Below are 19,933 nucleotides of genomic sequence, written 5' to 3'. Positions count from 1 at the left end.
ACTCACTTACAAATGAAGAGAAATATCATTAAACCGTAGTACTAAATGATGCAAATTTTGTTTACTTAGCATTACTACGTGTAAAAGGAGCTATTCCAGCTAAGAATCTTAATAAAAAGATTCAGTATTATTAAGATTCGATGTAAGAATAGAGTGATGGTTGTCAACTAACTTACGCCTTCTCCCTTCTTTTTTATTCGGACTGGGGACCGGCATAAGAAATAAACTAACAGATGCGGGGTTGTATGACTTTATTGTTGAAGAATTAATTTGAAAAGCTGGCAGATGGCAGCCTAACATTCTAATAAGTCAGCACGGATGACAATATTTGCCCTTCAGGTCGCATTAAATGGCAGTAGTACGAGAAGCAAAAGTAACAATCAAGTAGGGTCAAACGGACATTTTAATTATCTTACCTTTCTGCACACAACACGTTAATAACCCCGTTAATAAACAACAAAGCCGAAGTGAAAACTCAGCAGCTTCAGAGAAGAGAAAGCCAGTACCAAAAATGGTCACTCTGGCGGTGGGAGGGGTGGCAGTCACTCTCTCAAGCCTTCTGTGTGTGGTTCTCGTCTCCGTTCTGGTGAAGGTCCTTCACAAGCTATGGTGGACTCCCACTCGAATCTCGAAGTTGATGGCGTCGCAAGGTATCAGAGGCCCTCCTTACAGATTCATCCATGGAAACACCAAACAAATCGCCACCATGAGAAAAGAAGCCATGAGCAAGCCGAAGGATTTATCCCACGACATACTTTCCGTTGTTCAACCGCACATGCACTCTTGGATCATGATTTATGGTAACGAAAAACAGAACGACCTTAATTTTCGTAAACTATTGTTTTTTTTTTTTTTTTTGTTTGATATTTTGGTTCGAGATTATTTTTGGTGATATTTGTATGGAATTGCTTACAGGGAAGAATTATCTACAGTGGCACGGTACTCGGGCTCAGTTTGTGATAACGGAGCCTGAGTTGTGCAAGGAGATACTGAATAACAAAGATAGAGCGTATCCGAAAAGAGAGGTCCAGGGCTTTGTGAGGAAGCTGTTGGGGGATGGGCTTGTCTCAACGACCGAGGGTGAAAAATGGGGGAAACTGCGAAAGATCGCGAACCATGCCTTCCATGGAGAGAGCTTAAAAGTAAGTTTTTGCTGCTAATTGTACTGTGGTGTTAAGTATTTGAATAGGAAAAGGAGGGATTTTAGGTGAATTTGATGATGTGATGATGTCATTGTTTTACTAGAGCATGTTTTCGGAAATGGTCGCGAGTGCCGAGACAATGCTTGAAAGGTGGAAAGATTATGATGGAAAAGAGATTGAGGTATTTGGAGAGCTTAAGCTGTTCAGTTCAGAAGTGATTTCAAGAACGGCGTTTGGAAGCAGCTATATTGAAGGAAAGAATATTTTCGAGATGTTGAATAATATCGGCTTCCTGATATTCAAAAATGCTCTCACAATCAGAATTCCCGGCATCAGGTAATTTCCTTTTAATTGAAAGGATATCCATTTAGTCACTTCTCTTTAGTTATTGAATCTCTGATTGATTGGTTAGTGGGTTTTAAATCTTCGATGTTTATTGTATCAAATGATCTTTGATTGATCAATTGGAACTTTCAATTTGCTAGAGTCTGCTGCTGGAACAGCATTAAAAATTGAATATGGGACAATACATTCTGTTCCTTGCGATGTTAACTAGCACATAATCATGTCTAAGCTGTTCTCACAACTTGATTTTCGGATGATTGCTTCTGTCCTTATCTGTAGTCTGTCATTCAATATGCAGCAAGTTTTTGAAAACTAGAGATGAGATTGAAGCAGAAAAACTTGAGAAAGCAGTACATGCCTCCATAGTAGAGATTGTTAAGAAAAGAGAAGAGAAGGCTATGACCGGAGGAGAAGACAGCTTCGGAAGTGATTTTCTTGGATTACTTTTAAAGGCTTATCATGATTCCAATGACGACCAGAGGATTTCAGTGGATGATTTGGTCGACGAGTGCAAGACCTTTTACTTTGCTGGACAGGAAACCGCTAATACTTTACTCGCTTGGACTGTGTTTCTTCTGGCACTCCATACGGATTGGCAAGAGGAAGCAAGAAAGGAAGTCATACAGTTATTTGGTAACCAAACTCCGAATCACGATGGCATTGTAAAAATGAAAAGGGTAAGAAAATCAAGAACGCAACCACATGTTTGTCTAAGTGGAAGAATCATGTCTTCGATTAAGCTTCAATTCCTGATTTATTGTCTATATCAATTTTCACGCAGATGAGTATGATCATCAATGAGTCTCTAAGGTTATATACCCCTCCCGTTTCAATTACAAGGAAAGTTGAAAGGGAAGTTAGACTTGGACAGCTCATTGTTCCTGCTAATGTTGATTTAGTTATCTCGACCATAGCAATTCACCATGATCCTCAAATCTGGGGGAAAGATGTACAACTTTTCAAACCAGACAGATTCTCGGAAGGGGTTGCAAAAGCAACTAACAATAACGTAGGTGTATTCATACCCTTTGGACTGGGACCTCGAACGTGTGTGGGCTTGAATTTTGCAACCACTGAAGCAAAGATTGCGCTGTCGATGATTCTACAGCGTTTCTCCTTCACCCTGTCTCCAGGTTACATCCACTCGCCCTTGCATTATCTGACATGTCGTCCACAACATGGAGTTCAGGTAATGCTGCACTCACTTTGAACTGCAAAGACCAGAATTTCCATGATTCTTGCACTAGGTGGATTCGATCAAGCACCAAGACTAGTTACTAGCAGGAGCAAGCTTTTTGTGCACTTATCTTATCTGGTATTTTTAGACTGAGCAATCTTCCATCTACTATCAATTAACGTCAACAGACTCAACACAACTATGTTAATCCGTTGTAATTTAAGCTTTTCGAGACAATTGTTCTCCTTTGTTTGCAGCATTTTTAAATAATCCAAAGCTTTTATCTTACAATTGTAAACATCTGTCCCAACAATGCTAACTTCGTAAGATGAGCAAGAATTGCTTATGAAGAATGGATGGATATCGACATAAAACAAGGAGAACTAAAACCCATAATTTTCAGTTTTACTCATCATCGAAGTATAACAGTGTAAATAACGAAACAGAAAGCTTAACCACAATGATAATTTTAATAACTTAACATAGAAAGGGACACAACGGCAACGACTAGTACTGCTACTCTTTATTCTATGTAAATTTTAACATCTCATGCAGTAGCGAGTAGTCAGTAGCAGGAGTTGTTTATTTACACAAATATTTGACATAGGCAGTAGGGTTGCTCTCAAAGCTGTCCTTGGAGATTGAGCATCTCTTTCGGGTGCTTTCGTTGTTTTGTGTACCGTACCAGTACTCCCTCCTGCTTTAGCTTCTCCAGCACCATCAGGTGCCACGTTCCTCAACCCCAGCATTTTGATTTTCTTCCACCGGGGTATTAGTATTCGATTCTTTACTGGCTTCCATTTTCTAGTCCAAACTTCTGGTTTTAGGTGTTTCGGGTTTAGTCAGATAATCCGAAGTGCTAGCTTATCTGGTTGGTTTTGTAAGTTATTTGAAGGGTGCATGGCTATATCTATATAGATGGAAAGATAATGCAGTGCATTTATTTGGTTCTGAGAATTTGAAGAAATCATGCATCAAATAATAGAAGCATCGAACTGCACCGATATTGAATGTTTGTTCATTCACTTGACTATTTCCAATTACGTTAAATAAATTTTGGACAAAAAAAAATTACTTTGGGTAAATATTTTACTTTGGAATATGGTGCCTTCAATCCCAAGTCTTAAGGCCATATTCTGAATGCAAATACTCAATTGGCATTTGTGAATTACTAATTAGTTGGCATTTTATTTTCTTCAAAAATAAGATGCCTTACCATGGGTTGATGATTCATGAACCCATTTGACCGATTCGATTGTGATAAATATGATGTAAATAAGATGATGATGGGAAAATGGTCGTGTTTTTTTCTCCCCAATTTCATTCAACTTGTGGATTTATAAAATTGACCTCGAGAATTTGATCGTGAAAGTCACGTTATTGAACTTAATAAATTTGTGGATAAAAATTGAATGCATGTGGAATGCACTAAAAAATTATTAGTAATCTGTAGGCCCCAATAAAACTCATTTGGAAAGAGAAAAGAATTGCAAGGCCCAAATAAATGAAATCAAACAAAAGAAAGTCCAGGGTACGCAGGCTTAGAAAACAAAGATATCAAATGCCAAAAGTATTCATCTTCATTTGTAATTTAATCTTTATTTTAAGGGTAAACTACTGATTTAGTTATTTAAATAAAAATAAGGTCTCTAAATTATTTAAAAAAAAAAATAGTCCCTAGACTAGTACAAATCCACCAATTATATCCTTCACATTAGATTTGAAGCTATTCTATTCAATTTTTCGTTAATTTAAGTTACGTGACTTACATGTGATACACTTAAAGAGTAGATTGGTAGTTTTTCATAGTTTAAGGACCTTTTTTTTTTAAGAAGAAGAAATAGTGTACGGAATAACTTTGGAGGGTAAATAAGACATTATATTCGCAACCTATATGCAATGTTAAGGTCTTATATGCAAGAAAATAACAACATTATCCTCTAAATGTGTCATGTGACTTAAGTTGACGAAAAATTTGATAAAAAAGCCTCCAATATAATATTAGAGATTATATTAGCAGTTTTTATGAATTTAAGGACTTATTTTACTAAAAAAATAATTCATGAACCAAATTTGTATTGAGGTGATAATTTAGGGACTAAATCAACAGTTCACCTTTATTTTAAAGATCAACCTTATTTAATTTGATCTTTGATTTAAAGATGACTCTTTATGGCCACCTAGTAATACGTTTAATGGTATTCTTCTTTACTTATAAGGATATGTCTTAAATTTAAATCTTATGGATGAAGAGTTCAATACCAATTCGCCTTTTGTATTGTTGCATCAGATAAAGATGAGGCTTATTTAATACAGACGTAGATTTACAACATACTGAGGTAACCACTAGCTAGCAGGCTCTTGCTAATCTTTCACTTCCTAAAATTGTAATTAGAAGCACGATATTGATGATTTTGATATTGTATACAAATATACCACTTCAATAACACGTCTTGTATATGTTTAGACATACATTTAGCAGCCTCTACATTGTAAAGATATCGACAGGTATAAAGGAGATGTATTCTTGCAGAAGAAGAAATGAATATTCAGAGAGAGAAATAGAATTTTAGACAGAGAAGATATTTGTTTTTCACATTAACCCTTTTCCTCTTCTTACAATGATAGTTATATAGTATATAGCTAACTAGATTGCTTACTTTCTAAGCTATCACAATGATTACAAGATGACTACACTTGTCACTATTACAACCACACGATCACAAGCTGTTATGCTTGCTTTATATACTGTTATCATCCCCCCTCAATCACAGGAGGAGGTTTGCTCAACCTGAGATTGGAACAGTGGGTCTGAAACAATGGAGTAGACAATCCCTTGGTGAGAATATCGGCAAATTGTTCATTTGAAGAAACAAACTGAAGTTGAAGCAGCTTCTTGGCAACCCGTTCTCGAACAAAATGGATGTCTACCTCAATGTGCTTTGTCCTTTGGTGCATAACTGGATTATAAGCCAAGGCTATAGCAGACAGATTGTCACAAAATAAAGTGACAGGACATGAAACATCAATCCGAAGAAACTGCAAAAGTTGCTTGATCCAGTCAATCTCTGCAGTAGTGGATGAAAGTGCTCGGTATTCAGCTTCAGTGGAGGATTTAGAAACTGTATTTTGTTTCTTGGAAGACCAAGAAATGGGACTAGACCCCAAATAGACCACCAAACCTGTAGTTGACCGTCGGTCATTGGGATCCCCAGCCCAGTCAGCATCACTGAAGGCATGTAAACATAAATCTCCTTTGCTGAAGTGAACACCATAATCCATCGTGCCTTTCAGATATCTGAGGATTCTCTTCACAGCAAGAAAATGAGACTCCATGGGACAATGCATGAACTGACATACCTGATGCACGGAGAAAGCAATGTCGGGTCTTGTAAATGTAAGATATTGCAAAGCCCCCACCACACTGCGATACAATGCTGGATTGTGAAAGGGTGTCCCATCATCTTTAAGTAACCTGGTATACGGCAGACAAGGGGTATGACACGGTTTGGAAAGACTCATATCAGTCTTATGAAGCAAATCAGTAATATACTTAGCCTGGGAGAGAAATAATCCAGTGGAATGATAAGTAATTTGGATGCCTAAGAAGTAATGAAGGAGTCCCAAATCCTTAATATCAAATTCCTGAGCTAAAGCCTGGATAACATCAGTAATAGCTGCAGTAGCACTTCCTGTGATGATTATATCATCCACATAGAGCAAGAGAATGACCACAGAGTTGCCAACATGTTTCACAAATAATGAGGAGTCTGAAAATGTTGTAAGAAAACCCAAAGAAGGCAAAAAGTTGGTAAACCTCTCATTCCAAGCCCGTGGGGCTTGTTTTAAGCCATATAGAGACTTATGTAACCGACAAACATGAGAGGACTGGTGAGAGTCAACAAAACCCGGAGGTTGAGACATATAGACCTCTTCTTGTAAAATACCATGAAGAAAAGCATTCTTCACATCGAGTTGCCGTAAAGACCAACCAAATTGTGCAGCTAAAGCCAAAACTAACCTCACAGTTGTAGGTTTAACAACTGGACTAAAGGTCTCCCCATAGTCAAGACCCTCTTCTTGATTGAAGCCTTTGGCAACAAGGCGTGCCTTATATCTAGAAATGTTCCCATCTGCATCTCTTTTAATCTTGAAGACCCACTTACACCCAACCAAATTCTTGTTTGAAGGAAGAGGAACTAATGACCAAGTTCCTTGAGAATGCAAAGCAGAGAGCTCTTCTTTCATAGCTGCACACCATACTGAGGATGAAAGAGCAGACTTATATGTTGAGGGTTCCACCTGAGTTAAATCAATTGGAATATCAGCTTCAATTTTAGAGAGAAAAGCTTTAGGCTTGAAGATACCATTTTTGGATCTTGTCTGCATGGCATGTGTATTCATAGGTGGAATAGAAGAAACCACTTGCAAACTCTCAGGTTGAAACTCTGAAGAAATCTCAGTATGATCATGAGGATTGGATCCAGAGGACAGGACTGCAGCCACAGGGGAAGAAGGAAGCACAGACTGTATGGACGGTGCAGTAATGGATTCAGCATGTGTTGGGGTAGAAATGGACTCAAGTGTAGGTGAAGTAGATGTAGATGCTATGGAGACAACCTGGTTATCATGTGTGACAGAAGGCAGAGAAATAGAAGGTGACAAAAGAGGAGTAAAGGATGATGAAGTTAAGGTTTTGGAAGACAACATGGCATAAGGAAATTCACCCTCATCAAAAATAACATGCCTAGATATGTACATTTTTTTATGTCTCACTTCATAACATAAGTAGCCTTTGTATCTGGAGGCATAACCTAAAAAGACACATTTTGTTGTTTTAGGCTGTAACTTGTTGGAATTGTAAGGTTTTAAGAGTGGGAAACAGGAACATCCAAAAACCCGAAGATGATTGATAGCTGGGACATCTTTAAACAACAACTCAAATGGAGATTTGTTGTGTAAAACAGGTGTTGGCATTCTGTTAATAAGATAGACAGCAACTTGGCATGCAAAAGACCAGAATTTTGAAGGCAAGGAAGCAGTTTGTAAAAGGGTTATAGCTGTGTCAACAATATGTCTATGCTTCCTTTCAGCTAGACCATTTTGTTCAGGGGTGTATGGACAGGACAATTGGTGTTTAATACCTTTGGATGCAAGAAATTGTTGAAATGACTTGCTAATATATTCACCTCCCCCATCACTTTGTAAAGTTTTAACAGAAATAGCAAAGTGATTGAACACAAAATTGTAAAAGGCAATGAAAGTTGAACAAACATCACTTTTATTGATGAGAGGAAATATCCAACAATGTCTAGTGCATTCATCAATGAATGTCACATAGTATCTAAAACCCTCTACAGAGTTACAAGGAGAAGGACCCCATACATCACTATGAATAGTATCAAAAGGATGCAAGGACTTAGAGACAGAATCCACAAATGGCAATTTACAAAATTTCCCTTCTAGACAAGAGTGACACATCACAGACTTACTATCAGATATATCAGATACATTGCATTTGCGTAATATGGCAGATACTATAGAATTGGATGGGTGTCCTAATCTACTATGCCAAAGACTCGAAGACACATGTTGTCCAAGGAAAGCAGCGTGTACGTTGGGTAAGGAAGAACGGTATGAAACTGGTAGAGGAATAGGATACAGTCCATTACTGCAATGTCCCTTGAAGAGGATCCTCCCTGTGGCTTTGTCCTGGATCCAAAAACAGAAAGCATCATAGATTAACCAGCAGTTATTATCCAGACACAATTTATGCACAGATAACAAATTCTGAGAGAGTTGAGGAACATATAAGACTGAATTAAGATGCAGGGGTTTGAAAGGTGTATGTAAAGTTGAGGAACCAATGTGGGAAATTGATAAACCTGCACCACCTCCAGCAGTTTGAATTGTCTCATTGGAAGGAAATGGAGAGGCCAACGACAACTGATTAAGATCAGCAGTCATGTGAGATGTAGCCCCAGAATCTGTAAGCCACACTTGTTGAGAATTAGCACTCGGAACAGAGGATGGACCAGCAACATGCATAGCTGACACTTGCTGAGCTTGGAGATTGGCATTTCGAAAATGACAGAAAGGAGCACTGTGATTCTTTTTCCCACAGATTTGACAAGCCTCTGTAATAGAATTCTCAGTATTTCGAAACCGACAAGTAACAGCTAGATGTCCAAATTTGCCACAAATTTGACAAGAAGACTGAAAAAAACCCTTGTGCCGTTGGTGGAGAGGAACCAAGAATACCAGGGGCATTGTTATGAAAAGAACCAGACTTGGCATTACCAAACCGGGAGTTGTATTGATACTTGCCTTTACCCTTGTTCCTGTGGTAAGGAGGCTTGGAACCAGACCCATTGTATTGATAAAAACTTCCTTGAGACCCATACGAACCACCATTTGATGAAGGACCAGTGTTGGAGTAATTATCATGAGGTGAATTGGCCTCGAATTGAGAAGACTTAGACGAAACAGACATATTGCTAGCTACCATTGCAGACAGGAAAGGAGTAACAGAAACATTAGCAAGCATTGCTTCTTCAGCAAGCAATTGGGAGCGAAGATCCTTCATAGAAATAACATTCTCCCGACCTCTAATAATGGATCGCAATGTATTGTATTCGGAAGACAGACCATTAAGAGTTAAAATCACAATATCATCATCAGCAAACATAACCCCAGCAGCAGCCAAGTAATCACGAGCTTCTTTAATGCGTTGAAGGTATAAGGAAATGGAATTTGTACCTTTCTTAATATTCTGCAACTCAGATTTCATCTGAAAAATTGTAGCCCGAGTAACAATTGAAAATTGTTCTTTAAGACGCACCCATAAGTCCCGAGCACTCGTGCTACCGATAGCACACGAAATCGCAGAAGGAGATAATGTGGCAGTGATGAGTTGCATGAGAGCCCGATCATGCATTTTCCAAATCTTGAAAGCATCACTGGTATGCAAATCACTGGAAGACTCAGTTGAATCACTCAGATTCGAAGGACAAGGATTTGTACCATCGACAAACCCCATAATGCCATGACCATCGAGAAGAAGCTCCATCTGAAAATGCCATGTGAGGTAATTTGAATCATCAAGTTTCACAGAAACAGAAGATGAAACTGATGAGATGAGAGAGGTAATGGGAGATTGAAGAATCTGCAATTGTGTAGCAGTCACCATGATCGAATAGGAATCAAGAACTCGAAGAAAATGTCACTGAGACAAAAGAACAAACACCTGGTGTGCAGTATCGTAAACACCGAGAACCAGAGAAGAAAAGGGAAATGAGAACCCTAAAAAATCAAGAAATAGAAGAAACAGAGCGGAAGCAGAAGAACCAAGATCAAGAAACCGTGAAGCATGAAGCTTTTCCGGCGAATGATACCATGTAAAGATATCGACAGGTATAAAGGAGATGTATTCTTGCAGAAGAAGAAATGAATATTCAGAGAGAGAAATAGAATTTTAGACAGAGAAGATATTTGTTTTTCACATTAACCCTTTTCCTCTTCTTACAATGATAGTTATATAGTATATAGCTAACTAGATTGCTTACTTTCTAAGCTATCACAATGATTACAAGATGACTACACTTGTCACTATTACAACCACACGATCACAAGCTGTTATGCTTGCTTTATATACTGTTATCATACATGACATATGTTGGCTCAATTCATCAATAATTTGCATGCTCGATTCATACGTCTTTTTTTTTATATGTATTCTTTTAAATTTGTTTGAGTTAAATAGAAGGCGGTGAACGTAATTGACTTTTTCAAGTGCCCACGTAATTTGGTTTTCTAGGCAGTCAAGTTGAAAGATATGTGTATGCATGATAAGGACAAGCACATTGAGTACGTCATGTCATTTATGAGGTTTTAGCCGCCCTAACTTGTAGTCTCCATGTATGGAAAATAATGGATACACCACCAGAAATGTTGCTCACTTATTTGCAAGCCAAAAATCTTTTCACATGGAAATAACTTATATACTTTAATTTCCGAAAAGCTAGAGCTATATAAGGCGTGTAAGAATGTACCGTTTCCCAACAAGGATAGCCATTGCTGACAAAGCAAGGAGACATACATTTCCAAATATAGAGCTCCATGACACTGATATGTGTTTTGATTCAGAAAATACTTGGCTCCTTCCGCGGACGAAACCCTAGCGGTTTCTGAGTGACGGCTCATGCTATAAATACGAAAGAAATATCCAGTAAGGAAACCTAAGTAGCTAGGAAACTTAAAACCACAGTAGCTAGGTTTAGAGAGCTATAAGAGAAAATTATGAGTTCTTTGGAGGGCTTTCTGTGCTTCTTCCTTGTCTCAGTTCTCATCAGCATCCTTCACAAACTATGGTGGAAGCCGGCTCGCATGCAGAAACTGATGGCTTCGCAGGGAATCAAAGGCCCTTCTTACAAACTTGTTTATGGAAACACGAAAGAAATATCCAGCATGAAAAAAGAAACAATGAGCAGTCCCAAGAGTTTGTCACATGACATATTATCTCATGTTCTACCTCATTTTCACTCGTGGACGAACGTATATGGTAACTAAAATCTTAACTCTTAACTTCATTAATTAATTATCTTATCGTTCTTAGTTAAATTTATTTAGTTCCGAATATTTAATGTTGGTCATTTTTTTGCACACAACAGGGAAGTATTTTCTTCAGTGGCATGGTTCTCAACCTCAGTTGGTGATTAGAGATCCTGAATTGTGCAAGGAAATACTCCAAAACAAAGATAGAGCTTATCCAAAATCAAAGATCAAAGACTATCCCAAGAAGCTACTTGGAGATAGCGTTCTGGCAACACCCGAGTATGAAAAGTGGACAAAATTGCGAAAGCTCGCAAACCATGCCTTCCATGGAGAGAATTTAAAAGTAAGCTATTATTATTCCTTACAATTTGTGGAAACTCTGATACAATTATTTGAATTGTATATATATATATATTATTTTATTTTATTTTATTATTAATTTTTTTTTTTTTACTAGGGTATGCTTCCAGCAATGGTAGCTAGTGCCGAGTCGATGCTAGAAAGGTGGAAAAACTATGAAGGCAAAGAAATTGAGGTGTTTGAAGAATTTAAGTTGATGACTTCAGAAGTGATTTCCAAAACAGCTTTTGGCAGCAGCTACTTAGAAGGAAAGCTCATTTTTGAGTTGTTAATGAAGCTAAGCTTCTTTGCATTCAAGAACTTTTATACAGTCAGGTTTCCCGGTATCAGGTAAATAATATACTCCCTTATCAGGTATCCAATATACTCTTTTCCCTAATCATAATAGGCTTAGCCTCACAATAGGCTAGCGATAATACAATAGGCTAGCGATAATTTGGTTCAAATTCATCTTTGGCAAGAGTCGAACCTAAGACTTCTCACTTACAAGTGCAAGGGGAGTACCCCTCGACTGTCTAATTAATTTCACTCAAATATTACAGTAAGTTTTATAAAACCAGTGATGAAATAGAAGCGGAGAAAATTGAGAAAGCACTGCACAACTCGGTAATGGAGATTATTAAGAAACGAAAAGAGAAGGCAATATTAAGGAATGGAGAAGAAGACAGGTTCGGGAGTGATTATCTTGGACTACTTTTGAAGGATCATGATGATGCCGATGACAAGCAGAGGATATCGGTGGAAGATTTAATCAGCGAGTGCAAGGCGTTTTACTTTGCTGGACAAGAAACCACTACTGTTTTGCTTGCTTGGACTGTCTTGCTTCTGGCTATCCATGCGGATTGGCAAGAGAAAGCAAGAAAGGAGGTCTTACAAATCTTTGGAGAACGAACACCGAACGCTGATGGCATTTCGAAACTAAAAACAGTAAGAAATTAAGAATTAACTAATTTCACACAATTTTTAATTTCTTTTTTAATTGTCACAATATAATTTTCTGTTTTCATGCATGCAGATGAGTATGATCCTCAACGAGTCTCTAAGGTTATTGATAAACCAAGTCATGTGCTGCTGACTTGAAATGATTATGCTGCTACTAAGCCATGTGCTTATGAAGATGGACAGAAGAATAACACAGGCTAAGCCATGTGCTTATGAAGATGGACAGAAGAATAACACAGCTAGACAAACACTTTCTGTTAGTTGTTTATTGCATGCGTAGCTTTTATTATTGCATGTGTGTATGTAAATCTTGTATAAAGATCAAGCTGCTGTTGTAGAGTAACTTAACAAAATTCAATTAAGTTGAATATATGAAATCAGTCTCTAGAAACCTAGTTTAAACTCTTTCATGGTATCACAGAGCTAAGAAAGTCTCACGACAACCCTAGAATTTTTTTTTCTCGCTATGGCCTCTTCTGCGTTTTCCTCCTCCGATTCCTCTTCTGCCCTAACCCCTTCTGCTATCCCTAATGTCTCCAATTTTTTGACGATCAAGCTTGATCGTACCAACTACCCTCTTTGGCATGCGCAAATGCTTCCCCTGCTTCGTAGCAGGAACCTCGTCTCCTTCGTTGATGGCACTAATCTGTGTCCTTCGGCTTTTCTAAAAGACACTGACGGCAATCTCACCACTGCTGTCAACCCTGCTTTCGAACTATGGATGCAGCAGGATGCCATGGTTATATCATGGATCAACAGTTCCGTTCACCCCACTGTTTTGGCCACTCTTATTGGCAAAAATAGTTCTCACTCCGCTTGGACTTCTCTCCGAGAACGTTATGCTTCCACATCAACTGGTCGTCTTTTACAACTCAGGAGTGATCTGATGAACACGCATCGTGGTGATTCATCCATTGCTGATTTTCTGGATCGTGTGAACTCTCTCGCTGACACTCTATCTCTCTCGGGGTCTCCTGTTTCAGACTCGGACTTGGTAGCCATTGTTCTCAACAATGTTGGTCCTGCGTTTGAAAGCACCGTCTCGTCTGCTCAAGCTCGCGAGGATGCCATCTCCTATGGTGCTTTGGAGGCCTTGCTTCTCGGTGCCGAACGTCGCCACAAGATGAGTCAGGTGGTCCACCTTGATGCTGCCCCTACTGCTCTCATTGCTGGCCGTGGAGGGCGCGGTTTTCAGGCCGGTGCTGGTCGTGGTCGTGGCTTTCATGCTGCTGCGGGTCGTGGCGGCCGTGGTCATTTTTCTGGTGGTCGTGGCGTGATTCAACAGCCAGGAGCTCGTGCTCCTAATGATGGTGTCCTTGGTGTTGGCCCTCAGCAAAGTCATGGCTTTAATCCCAATGGTCGTGTTCATTGTCAAATCTGCCACAAACCTGGTCACTCTGCTATCAATTGCTACAATCGTATGAACATGGCATACGAAGGTCGTGTTCCTGCGCCCAAGCTTCAGGCCTTTGCTGCCGCTGCTCATGCTCCTGACCATCTCCCCGTGGCTCCTCCTCAAGTTCAAAATTGGCTCTTTGATTCTGGAGCTAATGCTCATATTACGAATGATCTGACACAAGTGGCTGATCCCCGATAGTACAATGGAAATCACCATGTGAATGGTGTAGTTGGCGGCACAGGTTTGCATATCTCTCAAGTTGGTCACTCACATATTCGCACTCCCTCCCATACCTTTAATCTTTCCAACACCTTATATTGTCCCAATGCTTCCACCAATATTATTTCTATCAATCGTTTTACTATGGATAACCACTGCTCCCTGACCTTATATCCCCATTCTTATCGTGTTCAGGACCTAACAACAGGGAAGATCCTTTTGCAAGGCCGGAGTAAGAACGGCTTCTATCCTTTTTCCAGTCTTTCATCAAACAATAAACATGGCGTTTTTGCATTTTATGGTGGTCGCGTCTCTGATGCAGTGTGGCACTCTAGATTAGGGCATCCTTCTTCTTCTATTTTAAAGTTTTTAGTTGCTAGAAATAAATTGCCAATTCATGGTCATGTGACTTCTGCTCTATGTCACTCTTGTCCTCTAGGCAAAAGTCACAAGCTTCCCTTCCCGCTTTCAAGTTCAATTTCCAAATTTCCTTTAGATTTAATTCATTCGGATGTATGGACTTCCCCGTCTTACTCGATTGATGGATTTAAATATTATGTGATTTTTATTGATGATTATTCGCGCTACTCTTGGATATATCCTTTAAAACTAAAATCCGAAGTATTTAATACTTTTGTCACTTTCAAGAAACTCGTTGAAAATATGTTTAGTCGACACATCAAATCTTTGCAAACCGATGGTGGTGGTGAATATATGAATCATGTTTTTAAAACCTATTTATCCTCTCATGGCATTCATCATCGTTTTACATGTCCTCATCACCCTCAACAAAATGGCCTTGCCGAACGTAAACATCAACATATAGTTGAAACTGGCCTTACCCTTCTTTCTCATGCATCCATACCTGTCACGTTTTGGGTAGAGGCTTTTCACACTGCCAATTATTTGATTAATCGCTTGCCCACCAAAGTTTTACATAATGCATCTCCCTTTCAAACATTATTCTCCACTCCTCCTACCTATGAATTTTTAAAGGTTTTTGGATGTGCATGCTTCCCATATCTTCGCCCATATACTCAAAACAAACTTCAATTCCGGTCTAAAAAGTGTATTTTTCTTGGATATTCTTTAAATCAGCTGGGCTATCGTTGTTTTGATCCATCCACGGGTAAATTTTTTATGTCTCGCCATGTTATTTTTGATGAAAAATGCTTTCCCTATAAGGATATGGTTGTTCCTCCGGTTTTGCATACTCCATCCCCTGACATGATCACCATTGATCCCATCCTGCCACCTCCAAACCCACTCACCCACACTTCCCACCGTGTCCACCCTATAACCTTGCCACCTAATCCTAACCCATCTCTACCTTTATCCACTACCACTCCACCGTTTGCCAACCCAACTATCCCTCTCATACCACCCACTATTCCTTCCCTTACCTCTAACCCTTCCCCTGCGAATATTGGGATCACGAGCACTGTGCCCCTTACACCTCTTCTACCATCTCACTCCATGCTTACCCGAGCCAAAGATGGCATTCGTAAACCTAATCCCCGCTATGCTTTAATTGCTGTTGCTAATCCTTTGGTTGAACCCTCCAGTTTTACACAGGCTAACAAATGTCCACGGTGGCGTCAAGCCATGGCTGAGGAGTTCACCGCTCTCCAACGCACAGGCACCTGGATTCTTGTGCCGCATCAACCACATCTTAATGTACTTCCCAACAAATGGGTTTACAGAATCAAACGCAAATCCGATGGCTCCATCGAACGCTTTAAAGCACGACTTGTTGCTAATGGCTTTCATCAGCAGGCAGGCCTCGACTACGCTGAAACGTTTAGTCCTGTGGTTACTCACGCCACCATCCGATTAATTCTTTCTGTTGCACTGCATTACAATTGGACTATCCGACAGTTGGACGTTCAGAACGCCTTCTTACATGGTTCCCTCTCTGAAGATGTCTATATGCGACAACCCCAGGGCTTTGTTGATCCTCAGTTCCCAACTCATATCTGCAAATTGCAACGTTCGCTTTACGGACTCAAACAAGCCCCCAGGGCGTGGTTTCAGTGCTTCTCCAATCATCTAGAGGGACTCGGGTTCGTTGCTTCCCAAGCTGACTCATCCTTATTTACTTACTTTGATGGCACCACCATTATTTATCTCTTGATTTACGTTGATGACATTTTGGTCACTGGAAATCATAGTTCGCAGATTGCTCGACTCATTGCTCAGCTTGGCTCACTTTTTTCTATGAAAGATCTTGGGCCTCTCCATTATTTTCTAGGCATGGAGGTTACTCGTACCACATCTGGATTTCATTTGTCCCAGGCCAAATATATCAGGGACCTTCTTCAACGCACACACATGGCCGACTGCAAGCCCATCCACACGCCATCATCTCCTGGCCGTCGTTTGCTTCTTCACGAAGGAGATCCTCTTTCTGATGCTACTGAATACCGTAGTATCGTGGGTGCCCTTCAGTATTTGCTCTTTACTCGTCCCGACATTGCCTTCTCTGTCAATCAAGTATGTCAGTTCATGCACTCTCCCACAACGGTACACTGGGCTGCTGTCAAACGCATTTTGCGTTATCTTAAAGGCACTCATGATCATGGCTTGCTCTATCGTCCAAGTTCCCTCTCCATCACCGCTTATGCGGATGCGGACTATGCCGGTGATCCTAATGATCGTCGTTCCACAGGCGGTTATTGTATTTTTCTTGGATCTAATTTAATTTCATGGAGCTCCAAGAAACAACGTGGTGTTTCTCGCTCAAGCACTGAAGCTGAGTATCGTCAACTCGCTTATACTCTGCTACTTTGTCTTGGTTTCGCAATTTATTTCATGATCTTCATCTTTCTCTTACACCCCCTCGGTTATGGTGTGACAATATAAGTGCTCTTGCCGTTGCTTCGAACCCTGTATATCAAGCACGAATGCGACATGTTGAAGTTGATTATCATTATGTTCGTGAGAAGGTTACTCGGAAGGAAATTATTGTGGGATATGTTGCATCTTCGGATCAGGTAGCAGATTTTCTGACCAAAGGCTTGTCTTCCACTCGGTTTCACTTTCTTATTTCCAAGCTTCCCGTTCTTGGTCGACCGCTTAGCTTGCGGGGGCGTGATAAACCAAGTCATGTGCTGCTGACTTGAAATGATTATGCTGCTACTAAGCCATGTGCTTATGAAGATGGACAGAAGAATAACACAGGCTAAGCCATGTGCTTATGAAGATGGACAGAAGAATAACACAGCTAGACAAACACTTTCTGTTAGTTGTTTATTGCATGCGTAGCTTTTATTATTGCATGTGTGTATGTAAATCTTGTATAAAGATCAAGCTGCTGTTGTAGAGTAACTTAACAAAATTCGATGTGCTGCTGACTTGAAATGATTATGCTGCTACTAAGCCATGTGCTTATGAAGATGGACAGAAGAATAACACAGGCTAAGCCATGTGCTTATGAAGATGGACAGAAGAATAACACAGCTAGACAAACACTTTCTGTTAGTTGTTTATTGCATGCGTAGCTTTTATTATTGCATGTGTGTATGTAAATCTTGTATAAAGATCAAGCTGCTGTTGTAGAGTAACTTAACAAAATTCAATTAAGTTGAATATATGAAATCAGTCTCTAGAAACCTAGTTTAAACTCTTTCAGTTATATCCTCCCGCTGTTTCTATTTCAAGGACAGTTAAAAAGGAAGCTAGGTTGGGAAAGTTCATGGTTCCTGTCAATTTAGATTTGGTTATTCCGATTCTAGCACTACACCATGAGCCCGAATTCTGGGGACCTGACGCGCAACTTTTTAAACCAGATCGATTCTCAGACGGGGTTGCTAAAGCTACCAACAATAATATGGGTGCATTCATGCCCTTCGGAATGGGACCTCGAACTTGTGCAGGCATGAACTTTGTAGCCAACGAAGCGAAGATTGCACTGTCGATGATTTTACAGCGGTACAGCTTCAGTCTCTCCCCTGCTTACACCCACTCGCCTTTTCAGCTTCTTACGCTTCGTCCGCGATATGGAGTTCAAGTAATTCTACATCCTCTTGTGGACTGCCCATAAACTTTTCCTGGACTTGGTGAATGGAGTACCGACTGCTGAGTACACAGATTTAGTGTCTTCGATAAATATTCCAGCAATATATATATGTATATTATAAAACGGGCATGAACTTAATAGATCCGATTGTTTGTGATGAACATGATCTAATAGATGATAATGGAGAAATGGTCGGTTTTTTTCCACTTTCATTCAACTTGGGGATTGATGAAGGATGATATGATTCACACATATTTTTATCTTTTGTACACATTCTATTAATTTAGGTGATGTGGACTATATGATTCACACATATTTTTATCTTTTGTACACATTCTATTAATTTAGGTGATGTGGACAACACAAACGGAGTGACGTGAAACACGTGTGGCCATTGAGCTTCATATGTGAACCAACATGCTCTGATACCATGAAAAAAGTTGAGGTTCCACCATAAAACCAATTGACAATATGAGGTGTAGCCCAACCTCTTATTAGTCTATGCAAGATCCCTCCTCTCATCAATGCGTGATTTATTCTCAACACACCCCCTCATGGGTGGCGGATTTTCAAGCCTAATACGTGTGAAGCCAAACGGCCACACGCACTCCACATCACCTGTTATGTTGTTCACGTATTAAGCTTGAAAATTTGTCACACGTGAGGGGTCGTGTTGAGAATGAGTCACACATTGATGGGAGAATGGACATTGCATGAGCTTATAAAAGGTTGGACTACTCTCCATATTTTCAATTCGTGTTATAGTGGAACCTCAACTTTCTTCATGGTATCAGAGCATGTTGTCCCACGTGTGAAGCCCAACAACTACACTTGCTCCACCTCGTTGTGTTGTCAACGTATTAGGCTTAGAAATTCGCCACACGTGAGAGGAGCGTATTGCGAATGAATCTTAGCTAATGGGAGGAGGGACCTTGCATAGACTTATAAGAGGTTGGGCTACTCCCTATATTGCCAATTAGTTTTATGGTAGAACCTCAACTTTCTTCACTTTTGATTCTTTTCAATTTATTCAATTTGAACAATTGAAAATTGAGAAGTACATGGAAAAAAACAAAAGAGTGTAAATAGCACTACCTTGATGAAACTTAATGAAATTATGGATGAAAATTGAATGTATGTGGCATGTTAAGTCTAGGGGATTAATTGTAATCTTTATTTTATTTTGTCTGAGTGGTAAATGCACAAAAGTTAAAAAAAAAAAAAAAAACCATGAGGTTTGTGAATCTTGCCATCGTAAATTGATACAATTGAAAAGAGAATTGAACTACTAGGACCAAATCCCAGGCTGCACAGGCCTAGAAAACAAGAATATCCAGGCCCAAAAAGCATAAAAAAAAAGATATGATATCCATACATCCCATTTTACTTTTCACACACCTTTTTAATTTTCGGCCTTCAGATCGGATGAATTGAAGAAGATTAACGGACATAAATCATCAAAAAGTGTGTGAAAAGTAAAATGGGGTGTGTGGATAGCACACCCCAAAAAAAAAGCTATATGTCTGGCAATTACCTTCTTTAGTTTGTATTGTTTGTTAATTTGAAAGATCAGCCTTACTGAAAGGGAAGTTGATGTACAAGAAAGTGAGGTAGCCACTATCTAAGCTTTCACTTCATACACTTAGAAGCACGAAATTGATGATGTTGATATTGTATATTGTATATATACTACTAATTAAGTATGCAATTAAATAACACGCTTTACACGTGTTTAGACCTAGAAATTGCCGTTTTCAACATGAAATTAATAGGCTCGG

General features: G+C 39.4%; 2 protein-coding genes and 1 pseudogene across 2 annotated transcripts in view; all 3 read left to right on the top strand.

Annotated features, from left to right (window-relative positions):
- The window catches only part of LOC126594948 (cytochrome P450 CYP749A22-like), a 41,151-nt gene extending 22,731 nt beyond the window's left edge, over nt 1-18,420 (top strand). The window contains exon 6 of the mRNA XM_050261238.1: nt 17,761-18,420. Coding sequence (XP_050117195.1) covers nt 17,761-18,179 — 419 coding nt within the window. The 3' untranslated portion in view covers nt 18,180-18,420. The remainder of the gene's footprint in view (nt 1-17,760) is intronic.
- Nucleotides 435-2,962, top strand: LOC126594949 (cytochrome P450 CYP749A22-like). The gene is made up of 5 exons (XM_050261239.1): nt 435-800; nt 916-1,142; nt 1,246-1,478; nt 1,786-2,164; nt 2,269-2,962. The coding sequence occupies exons 1-5, from the start codon at nt 512-514 to the stop codon at nt 2,695-2,697; spliced, it is 1,557 nt and encodes a 518-aa protein (XP_050117196.1). The 5' UTR covers nt 435-511; the 3' UTR covers nt 2,698-2,962.
- Nucleotides 10,851-12,626, top strand: LOC126594954 (cytochrome P450 CYP749A22-like; annotated as a pseudogene).
- Nucleotides 18,421-19,933: the final 1,513 nt, after the last annotated feature.

Source organism: Malus sylvestris, chromosome 13 (genome assembly GCF_916048215.2).
Source record: "Malus sylvestris chromosome 13, drMalSylv7.2, whole genome shotgun sequence".
Classification (NCBI taxonomy): Eukaryota; Viridiplantae; Streptophyta; class Magnoliopsida; order Rosales; family Rosaceae; genus Malus; species Malus sylvestris.
This window is presented reverse-complemented; position numbering and strand designations above follow the sequence as displayed.

Bases quoted from the DNA above. Each gene is read 5' to 3' on its own strand.
- LOC126594949 (XM_050261239.1), top strand. From the start codon at position 512: ATGGTCACTCTGGCGGTGGGAGGGGTGGCAGTCACTCTCTCAAGCCTT. The intron at 1,479-1,785 runs GTAATTTCCTTT...TTCAATATGCAG, and splicing joins ATCAGAATTCCCGGCATCAG to CAAGTTTTTGAAAACTAGAG. The intron at 2,165-2,268 runs GTAAGAAAATCA...ATTTTCACGCAG, and splicing joins GCATTGTAAAAATGAAAAGG to ATGAGTATGATCATCAATGA.